Consider the following 11,077-nt stretch of genomic DNA (forward strand, 5'->3'; position numbering starts at 1 on the left):
TGTGGAAATGAGAATAGTCTACTTTGTACTGGTTTTTCTCCTCAAACAAGACAGGCTCGAAGCGATGGCCCCAGAGGATCTCACTGGCCAGGTAGGAGCTCCGAGCTTGCGTTGTCATGGCGGTGGCTTCTACCATGCCTTCCAGGATGACCACAATCTCAAAGTCATCTGTCTCCAAGTCCTGGCGGCTGATCCCAAACAAGGGGCTGTCTTCGTTGATCTCATGGAGAATGGTGATGGGGGACACCAAAAAGATACGGTCCAAGCCTTTATCAAACCCCACGTCGATGTCTATTTGGTCGAGTGGTATGTACTCTCCTTCTTCTGTGATCCTGGGCTTAATTAGCTGAGCTCGTACGTGGGCTTCTACTATGTGGCTTTTCCGGAGGTTCCCAACTCTCCACATCAGGCAGAGTTTTCCATCTCTCATTGCCACTACTGCGTTATGGCTGAAAAGTAATGTCTGGGCCCGTTTTTTGGGCCTGGCCATCTTTGCCATTATTGCACCAATCATGAAAGAGTCAATTATACAGCCCACGATGGACTGAACCACCACCATGAAGACCGCGAGCGGGCACTCCTCTGTCACACAGCGGAAGCCATAACCAATAGTTGTTTGGGTCTCGATGGAGAACAGAAAAGCAGCCACAAAGCCATTGACCTGCAGAACACAAGGCTTGAAGGTATCGTCTCCACCTGGGTTTTCTAGGTCTCCGTGAATGAGTGCAATTAGCCAGAAAATCAGCCCAAACAGTAACCAGGACACCAGAAATGCCAGGGAAAAGAGCAAGAGCATATACCTCCAGCGGATGTCAACGCACGTCGTGAACATGTCTGCAATGTACCTCTGTGGCTTGTCATCCATGTTGGTGAACTCCACGTTGCACTGACCGTTCTTCTTTACAAACCTGTTCCTGCATTTCCTCCTGGTGTGGATTTTCCCATTGCCAAAGCCGTTGATACCTGGCATGGTGGTCAACCTCAGCCCGTCTTCCTCGGAGGACACGATGCTGTAAGGGTTGACTCTGCCTGCAGTCATCCCTGAGCCAAGCCCACAGTGAAGGTGAAGGGTCTTGCGACTCCCAGTGTCCCCCTGGCCCACCCCTGCCCACCCCCCAAATTCTGTTGCGGTGGAAGAGAAGTCCCAAGCTTCCACGTCTTGGCTGCCACGTCACCACGCGGATCCCGTGAGAGGCTCTGCAATGAGAAAACAGAGACATGGCCATTACCTGCCATGGCAAAGAGACCCGAGGGGGTATTTGGCCATGGGTCTGATGGGGCGGGTGGCTGCATGTTGAGCGAGGACCTCCCCAACTGCCCTCACTCTCCCTCCTATGGCTAGGCTGTTCCCAAAAACCACACACAAGGAAGGAGGAAGGTCTTAGAGTTTGTTCTTTCATACTGCAAAGTGAGCGAGCAAACCTTGCTGGGTAGATGCGGCATTTCTGGGAACCCCAAGGACACCAGCCGATGAAAAACCTTGGAGTCTCTCCTCTTCGCTTTTCTCATGAGCTCTGCTGTCAGAGCGGGGTCAGGCTGCTGGAGAGGAAAGCAGAGAGGCCAAGCTGCTCTCCTTAGTACAGAGATATTAATAAAGGTACGTCCAAAAGCAGCTCCATCAGTTTACATTGCCTGTGCCACATGGACCGCTGCCCAGCACATCGCAGCAGCAGTCACCCGACCTTTCGAGCACCAGCTCTTCTGGGGTCAAGGGAAACCACAGGGAGATGTGGATTTAACCTCTGTCCCCCAGCCTGGGGATGGGAGAGGACATGGCCAACGTGCAGCTGGTTGGAGAAGGCCCAGGGAAGGCACTCGCTCAGGGCAGATGTCCCGAGGAGCAACTTTCCCAACACATCCATTGGGACATGGAGCCATCTACGGTCACAGATGGGTTTTGCTGGCCAAGTCTTACGGAGGAACAACTGCCACTGGGGAACAGGGAGCTGTTTTGATCCTTTCTGGAGGGTTCGGCTGCAGGGTCAGGGACCTACACTCAGTTTTGTCTGGGAGAGAGGTGGGAGCAGCACGGACACAGGCAAGGTGGCCCAAGTCAGGTGGGCTCCCCGGTGCCTCTGCCTTGGCCCATGGGGCTGCCATCAGGCAGTGGATGGGATTGTGGAGAAGCCACGTGGCACATCACAAGCACCCCAAAGAGACGGCACTGCAGGACTTCTCCCCAAACCACCCAGCTCATCCTATTCTTTAGCAACATGTGTCACTGGGGTTGAAACCACCTTGCTGGCAGTGAGACCTGCATGGGGCAGCAATGTGGTGGGGGAGCGGGTGCAGAGCCCCCCGCAACACCCCGTCCCCCCAGCGCAGAGGTGCCCGGCTCTTGCCTAGAGGCACCCGCGAATGCCCTGGGCTGTACGTGCTGTGTCGGATCTGCTGGCCCGATCGATGCGGTCGATCCCTGCAATCAGCTCCAGCGCCCGGGGACACGCTGGGACGAGCACATCCTTTCCATTACACGGTGGCCAGGGCCAGCCCAGCGCCGGCACCAGCGCTAGGAAACTTTGCCAGGCACAGCCTGCCTGGGGCTGCATCAGCCCGGCTAGCAACGATATGCTGGATTGCTTTTTCCACGAATTCACCCCAAATCCAGCCTGGGACACGGGGATCCCTGCAGAATCCCAGCACCACAAGCAGGAGCACTAACAACCTGCCCAAACCTCCCGGGTGCTGCAAACAGACCCACGCCTGGCACTGTCTTATGTGCCAAATAACACATTACCGCCTGCTTGCGATCCAGACACAACCATTTTTTCTCCCAAAAGCCAATTTTTCAAGTGCCACGGTTATTTGTTGGTTATGTGCCGGCAGAGCAAGCGATTGCTCGCACTCGGCCGGGGCAGTCGGAATGAGATCCCCTCCCTCCTTACAGCCACGGGAAAAGAGTAAAGCAGGCGCGAACGGTTAATATTTACACCCCCAAAGTCACTTCAAGTCAAATGGGATCAAAGTCACTGCTCTGGTGAGACCTCAGCTGGAGCCCTGCGTCCAGCTCTGGAGCCCTCAGCACAAGGAGGACATGGACCTGTTGGAGCGGGTCCAGAGGAGGGCTACTAAAATGATCCGAGGGCTGGAGCCCCTCTGCTCTGAGGCCAGGCTGGGAGAGTTGGGGGTGTTCAGCCTGGAGAAGAGGAGGCTGTGGGCAGAGCTGAGTGCGGCCGGTCAGTACCTAAAGGGGGCCCATAGGAAAGATGGGGAAAATCTTTTTAGCAAGGACAGCTGGGTGATGGTTTTAAACTAAAACACGAAAGGTTTAGACTGGATATAAGGAAGAAATTCTTTACAATGAGGGTGCTGAAACACTGGAACAGGTTGCCCAGAGAGGTGGTGGAGGCCCCATCCCTGGGAACATTCCAGGCCAGGTTGGACGGGGCTGTGAGCAACCTGATCTGGTTAGCGGTGTCCCTGCTCCTGCAGGGGGGTTGGGCTGGGTGACCTCTGGGGGTCCCTTCCCACCCAAAACATTCTATGATTCTGTGATTCTATGAAAGTGGCTTTGCAGAGCTGATGTGCTGGGCTGGCTGCAGGCTCCCACAGCCACACCGGTCGCCCATCTCGAGTCTTCCTCCTGCCCACACTGGCTACATTCATCAAGGCTTGCTCTCCTCCTTATTTAATGAAAGCTGAGCATTCGGAGCCAGAAAAGGCTGCTTCTCCATCACCCCTCCGTCTCGCCCCGGGGGAATAGGCCAAATGCTTTTGCCACAGGATGAATTTACTGTTGGTTTGGGGGTTTTGTTGTTTGTTTTTTTTTTAATTAATTCGAGATGCATTTGAGAAGTGAACGAAATGCAATGAGCTCCCAGTGACCTGCGAGAGGATTAGCTGGGGTCTGGATTAACTGTGCTGGGAGGGGAGACGTGCCCGGGTGACTGCGGAGGCAGCGATGCTGCCCTCGCCAGGGGTGATGCTCCCGGGACCCCCCGGCTCCCCAGTCACCACCACCGCTCCCCTCCACCTTGAGCCCTTTCCCCTTCCCTCCTTCCTTCATCCTGCCTGGCTTTCTCTGTTTCTTCCTCTCCCTCTTCCTTCCTTCCTGCTCTTCATCTTTTTTTCTTTCCTTTCCTTTTCTTTTTTCTTTTTTCTTTCTTATTTTTTCTTTTTTCTTCTTTCTTCTTTCTTTTTTTTCTTTTTTCTTCTTTCTTTTTTCTTTTTCTTTTTCTTTTTTATTTTTTCTTTTTCCTTTTTCTTTTTTATCTTCTTTTTTATTTTTCTTTCTTTCTCTTTTCTTCTCTTTTCTTCTCCTTTCTTTTCTTCTCTTTTCCTTCTCTCTGTCTTTCCTTCTCTCCTTTCTTCTCCTATTTTTTTTTCTTCTGTCTTTCTTCTTCCTTTATTTTCATTTTCTCTTTTTCTTTCTTCTTCTCTTCCTCTTTTCCTCTTTCTTAATTTCTTTCTTCTTCTTTTCCTTCTTTTCTTACCTTCTTTCTTTCTTTCTCTCTTTCTCTGTTTCTCTTTCTCTCTTTCTCTCTTTCTCTCTGTCTTTCCTTCTTCTCCTCCTTTCTCCCTTCCTTTCTCTTCCTCTCTTCCTTATTTTTTCTTTCTCTCTCCTTCCTTCCTTCCTGCCTCCCTCCCTCCTTCTCTCCTTTCTTCTCCCTCCTCCCACGTCACTCCAGCTTCCACCCTGCCCAAGCACCCCGACGCTGGGGACCCGTCTGCTGCGGGGGGATGCCAGGAGAGGCCCGAGGGGCTGATGCTGCTTTGGGGCCGGGACAGCTCTCATGACACAGCCCCCGTCCCACGTGGAACCCCACACTCACTGGGGCCACGGGACCGAGTCCTCCCCGAAGCACCAAAGTTCTTGGGGGGACAACCCCCCCCGGCCCCAGGCCAGCAGCGGCAGCATGGGGAGACGGCAGCTAAATAAAGGCGAGCAAAGTGGTTCTGTTGGAGCAGGCGGCCGCCTGCGGCTTGTACTTTATTTAGCACAGTTTTGTTTGGAAATACACTTTCTCAAGTTTGCTGAAAGCTGAATTTCTGGTTTGGTTTTAATTTGAAGGCTGGAGCCCCACACTGCAGGAGGCTCGGGCTGGGAGAGGGCTCGTGTGAATGCGTGGAAACCCAGGGCTGGGCAGGCTCTGCCACGGGCACCGGCTGGGGACCACGGCCCCATCATCACCCTGCCTTTCCTTGGGTCATGAGTGCCACCCTCCAGCGTCACCCCAGCATCTCCCCACACCCAGAGCTGCCCCAGGGTGCTGGCAGAGGAGTTAGGGAGGTTCCATCCCCCTCACCGCCCCCTTCCCAGGAGTTTTGCACCCCTGACCATCATAATTTTCCACCCTGCGAGCAAATTCAAAACTTCCCCCAATACCCTGAGCCCCATTGCCAGCCCCAGCTCCAGTGCAGACAAACCCATGCTGGGTGTCGGGCAGGACCGGGACCATCCCCTACCGCTTCTGCCACGCGTTTTATGCAGCACTATTAGCGTTAACACATAGGGAACACAACAGAGCCATAATATTAATACCGGGAAGGACCAGCCCACAGCTCCCCGCGGGCTCCGAACACAGCAACGCCTCGGAGTACCCCAGCTAATGAGCTGACATTAGAGGCAACGGCTCTGCCACCAAACTGCAGCCACCAAACTCCCACCGCGGAGCGGCTTCCCACAGAGAATCCAAGTGTCTCCAGCAATCTGCCAACTGCACGGCTAATTTTAATTTTTTTTTTTTTTTTTTTCTTGAAAGGGAGTTAAATGTTACAACAATATTCTGAACAGTCAGCGCCTCGGGAAAATGTGTCAAGTGCCCGGGAGGTCATTAGTTAGAGCCGGCTGGATATGCCGATGTGATTTATCATCACACCTTTCCCTGTACCTCTGGAGCAGATGCATTTTGGGGCCGGGGAGGCAGTGGCCAGGCTGCCATCCCCCTCCTGCATCCTTGCAGCGTGGATTTTGTCCCAGTTTATGGAGTTGTGTGGGAAACCGGGCTGTGTTTGGGTGGCATCATCCTGGGTGGGGACTTGGAGGAGCCAAGCCGGGGCACATGGGTCCCCTGGCAGGAGAGGGGACCATTTGAGAGGGGACGGCGTGAGGAGGTCACGCTCGGTGCTGCTGCCTGCCCTGCGCTGGGAGATAACGCTGCTATCTCCGGCAGCGATGCCCTTCATGCCCCAGCAGCGGGACGGCAATGTCAGTGGGGAGGAGGGAGCTCGGCTCCTGGCGCGGAGCTGTGGCCACCTCAGCACAGCTGAGGGTGCCCAAACCGGCTCCCGCTCACTCCATCGCAACAGAGCCACCCGGCACTGAGCACCCACAAAATTTGGGGGCAGCAGAGCTGGGGGCTCCCGCCGCTGAGATACAAAGCAAAGAGCCTGCGGCCGGCCCCCAGCCAAGCACGTCCCCACCGTGCTGGGACAGCACTGCTGCCTGAATAACTCCCTCCTCCGCCACCCCATCTTTGGGCACTTCCAATAAATTAAGGGTTGACACGCACTTCCAATAAATTAAGGGTTGACACGGGGCGGGCCAGGCCCTGACGAATAAGGAGGATAAATGAGCCCCTGCTTCCCCTCTGCTGCCAGGAAGGACAGGCAAGAGGCTCCCACCACAGTGCATTCCTAATGAGAAAATACTGCTCTGTTTTGGCAGGGACACGGATAGAAAACAGTCGCAGGCATGCACCCCTCCGCTGGACCCCTCTCCTGCCCCTGTGTGCCAGCGAGCAGCCGAGACATTGCTGTCTGCAAGCCTTGACGGAGCACACAGGAGGGAAACTGAGGCACAGGGGACAAGGAAGGCCTTTGGCAGGGGGACCAGAGGCGGGGGGGTGCCTGGAGAGGTGCTGGCTCATCCCCATCCCCCTGAGCCACGTGCGGATGCCACCGCGGGCATGGGAGGAGAAAAGGGGCCACGTGCAGCACTCGGCACTGCTGGAGCCACCTGGCTTGTGCTTAAGCACCCTAAAAGTCCTGCTAAATGTGTCCAGGATCAGAGAAGAGCCTGGGAAAGACCCCTTTGGAGGCTGCCCAGAGCAACACCCCAGGTCCCCAACTCCATGGCACGATGGGGGGACCGAGCATCCCAGTCCAGCTGCCTCCGTGTCTGCTCCAGCCCCAGTACCCAGCCGTGCTCTGGCCACCCGCACGCCGCGATGGTGGGACCCCGGGGCTGTACATTGGCCCCCGCCACTCCCAGGTGATGTCTCCCCTGCCTGGTGGCAGCACAGGGTGGGTCAGGAAACGCCGCAGCACCCACAGTCCCCCCAGCCTGCAGTCAGCCCTGTCGCCCTGCCAGGTCCTGAAACCCCATCTCACTCACCCGGGAAATGCTGGCTGTTTGTCTGTACGCTCACATCCGTACAGCAGGACACGGCCGGAGGTGAGGATGAGGGCAAGGGCGGGGGTCGAAGGCCTTGGCAGGTTCAATCCGCACCGGCGGCTGCTGAAGGATACCCCAAAACCCCAGGGGATGCAGCCAGACCGTTCGGGGGCTCGGCTGCCCCGGCTCAGAGGACGGGTGTTAATACCCCGGCAAATCGCCCCAGGAAGGGGCAGAGCCCAGGCAGGGGGGTCTCCGGCCAGACCCTGGGAGGAGGGGGTCAGCCCTTACCTGGCGTGCGCCCGGGGGGGTCTCCCCAGCGCTCCCCGGCCATGGCTGTGGGGCGCAGGGTGCCCCGTGGCCCTGCTGCAGCCCAGGCAAGAGACAGAGAGTTTTAATTGAATTTCTAGATTATCCTGGGGGAGAAGTTGTAATCTCCTTAAATCCAACCTCTGGTCGAGTCCCGTAACCTACTGTCCTGCGCTGGGGAAGGGATTTAGCGAGGGGGATGGGAGGTTTCCCAGCCTGCTGGTGCCCCGAACGCCGCGCCCCGCAGGATTTGTCCCATGGGACATCAGAAATCTGTTCCTGGCAGCCCCACGGCCCCAGGAATTAAAGCGCTGCAGTGGTGATGCCACGTCCCCTCTCCCCATCTCCTGCCACGGTGACCAAGGGCGTCCTAGAAACCTCCTGGAGCTGGCGGGGGCAGGACATAGGTGATGGAGATGTCTGGTGGTGGTGGAGGAAGGGAGCTGGCTATGGGGTCAGTGGGGTGTCTGGAGGGTGAAGATGAGCTCCCCCGTGTGGGACTCATGGCTTTGGACTGAAATATCACCTGGCCTGGCCATGCCAGTGGGTTGGGTGAGTCCCCTTCCCCGCCTGGGCTGCGGTGGGCACCTCGCCTCCCGAAAAGCCCCGTCCCTGGACCACGTGGGCCGGAGGGTGTTTTCAGATGGGTGACCTTGGGGTGTCTCTGCGCCCGCCCCACGCGCTTCTCCTCCATCACATGGCCCCAGTTCCTCCTGCACGCTCCCAAATCTGGATAAGTGCCAGGCTCCAGCCCCAGCCCCAAACCCTCCCAGGGACAAATGCCAGCGACGAAGCTGTGGGCAGATGATGGCAGAGCCGAAAGCAGCCAGCCACCCTCCTGCCTGCCCTGCACCCTGGTTGTGCCATTGCTGGGGCCCCCTGTAGGGACTCAGGTTCCCATCAGGGGTGGTGGGTTCCCATCCAGCACATGCCAAGAGTTTCAGGGTGGGGGGGGAAGGCAGCAACCGAGCCCCAGCCCAGGAAGATCACTCAGCTGCTAAAAAGCACCATGGGAAGAAAGAGAAAAGGGGACCGAAAGGGCAAATATCTTCGAGCAGATTTGGTCACCAACCAGATGGAGGTGAGCTGCAGCGCGGAGGGGCTCCCATGCCGCAGGTAGCACCAGGGCGGTGCTCAGCAGCATCCTTGGGGTATCAAAGGCATAAATTAGTTTAAGAGCCCTCCCATGGAGCGATTGTTGCCTCCACCTTAGGGTTAGAGGCAGAAGGTGATGGATCTGGACCTCATTCAGTCCCAGCTTGCCTGCGGCAGGACTAATCCTGCACCTCCCACTTGCCGTCAATGTCCCTTTCCCAAATCCTATTGCTCCCAAGGTGGGTTTTCCCACGGAGCTCCGCTTTCACCCAATGCAAACCCCCTCCAAGGAGCCGTGTCTCCCGCTCGAGGGAAATCGCGTGTGTGGGCAGAGCCCGCGCCCGGGAAATGTTTATCCTGAAGGCGCGACGTGCGGCAGGTTGGGAGCGATGGGGCTGCCAGCCGGAGCCGATGGAGCCGTGAGCCGCGGGGAGAGTGGTGTCGCTCTCCCCACGGCGGTGTTTCGTCTGGGAATCAGCACCGAGAGGTGCGGGATGAGCATGAGAACCAGCTCGGGATTCGCAGGTCCCTCCAGCACAGGGAGATGGAACGTAAGCAAGGCTGAGCCACCAACTGCTCATCAGCATCCTCCACTCTTTTTTTGGGGGGCTTTAAACCCACGGTTATTCCCGCTCCATCCAAGCATTAGCAATTGCTCAGCTCTCAGTGAGAAATACAACCCGTATCTTGTTATCCCGGGCAATTTTCCTGGCTCCTTGGCCATGCTGGGCTGAAGTTACCATTTCCACCCCAGAAGCAGCTGCGTTTCCAGCGCTCTTTGGCATCGCAGTGGGTTAAGGTGTCGGCGGAGCCCTAAATTTGACTTTTAACCCCAGGAGGAAGGAGATGGGGAGGAAGGACATGCCATGCTCGGGCAGGGCCACCCTCCCAGGTCCTACTTACCCTGCGATCGCAGTGAGAGCCGCAGATGCCGAGCCCGACGCCGGCGGCCGAACGAGCGAGCGGGCGGGTGGCGGGGACTTTGCCGGGCAGCACGCCGCTGTCCTGGCTAATTGCTCCCCAGCTCAGATTACAGCCTCCCTTCTTCCCTACATGTACAGGCGCTGGCACCTCGGCTGCAGCCATGGGGAGCCAACACCACCAGCCAGGGGGACATCCACCTTCAGTGGTATTTCTGCAGGGTAGGGACCCAAATTGCGGTCATAGAATCATAGAACCATAGAATCATCTAGGTTGGAAAAACCCTTTAAGATCATCAAGTCCAACCATTACCCTAACCCTGCCATCCCACCACTAAACCATGTCCCTAAGCACCTCATCTATCCTTCTTTTAAATGTGGCAGTGTAGGAAGCCCAAGGCGCCTTAGTGGTCTCAGAGGACTGGAAGAGAAGTGGCTCAAAGGGGATGTGAAGGACCAGCCAGAAGGATGCAGCAAATTTAAACGAAGTCAAACCTGAAGGATCAGACGCTAGGCTGGCGCAAGGCAGTCAGTGGTCCAAGGCAAGACCTTGGTTCTTTGATCTTGCCGTTTAATGATGGCCATGACCCAAACCCCATCTTCAAGCGTTTCCCAAGGAAGGAAGAAAAATGCCCAATCGTTTTCTCTTGGGGTGACAAACCCCCCTGGCACACACAAAATGCTTTGCTGCTGCTTGTTACCCTCCAGCTCATGGCTCTGCACACACCAGTTCAAGAGTTTCAGTGACTTTTAAATCCTCCGAGGGTTCCCTTTAAGGCTCTTGTTCCTCAGGCTGAGCCTGGCTGGAGGACATCTCCTTCCCAGGGGTACCAGGTTTCTGGCCCGGGGTTTCTGCCCTTTCCACTCTGCCCCGATGTCACCAGGGAGCCAGACACCCCCAGATTGTAGACGTCACCCCAAACCCACGTAGCTGCCGGGGTGCCAAAGGCAGGGCAGGGTATTTTGGGGACTGTCTTTATCTGCTGCAGTGAAGATTTAGCACAGGCATTGTGTAATGCCCGGGGGGCTCACTGCTCCCCATCCCCTCTCGCCGTCAGGGATCAGCAGCTCAATTAATCCTCCCTCATTCCCTGCCCACAGGTACCAGCCCCAGGCACCCTCTCAGCCTGGCCCCAGAAGCAAGAAGTCAAATCTCTGCCTGACATCAGCATCCGCCACCCCACCGACCGCCATCGCCCAGGGCACCCACCTCGTTTGGGAAGCCCTGCTCAAGTGGGGGTGGCCATGAATTTAACCCACCAGGCAGATGTGGAAGTCCCTAAAATAACTCCTTTCTCATTATTTCTGTGCCCCAGCCTCAGGCACTGTGGTGCATCGCTTCGTTATGGAGCCTGGCAGCCGCAGACCCTGCGGGCAGAGACCTGGGCATTTCAAAGGTTGGGTTTGAACCAACAAGGTTCAGTGCACACGCGGTTGCGTCGCTTCCTCTGCTCCTTCGCACAGCCCAGGTGACTGC

General features: G+C 56.6%; 1 protein-coding gene across 1 annotated transcript; it reads right to left on the minus strand.

The window, feature by feature from the left end:
* Positions 1-7: 7 nt before the first annotated feature.
* On the minus strand, positions 8-1,039 carry LOC104132606 (potassium inwardly rectifying channel subfamily J member 12; the record flags this gene model as incomplete). The annotated part of the gene is made up of 1 exon (XM_009645915.1): positions 8-1,039. A coding segment is annotated over exon 1 (1,032 nt), but the record flags the coding sequence as incomplete, so codon positions are not given.
* Positions 1,040-11,077: the final 10,038 nt, after the last annotated feature.

This window comes from Egretta garzetta, unplaced genomic scaffold, assembly GCF_000687185.1.
Source record: "Egretta garzetta isolate BGI_Z169 unplaced genomic scaffold, ASM68718v1 scaffold299, whole genome shotgun sequence".
In the NCBI taxonomy this organism is placed as follows: domain Eukaryota; kingdom Metazoa; phylum Chordata; class Aves; order Pelecaniformes; family Ardeidae; genus Egretta; species Egretta garzetta.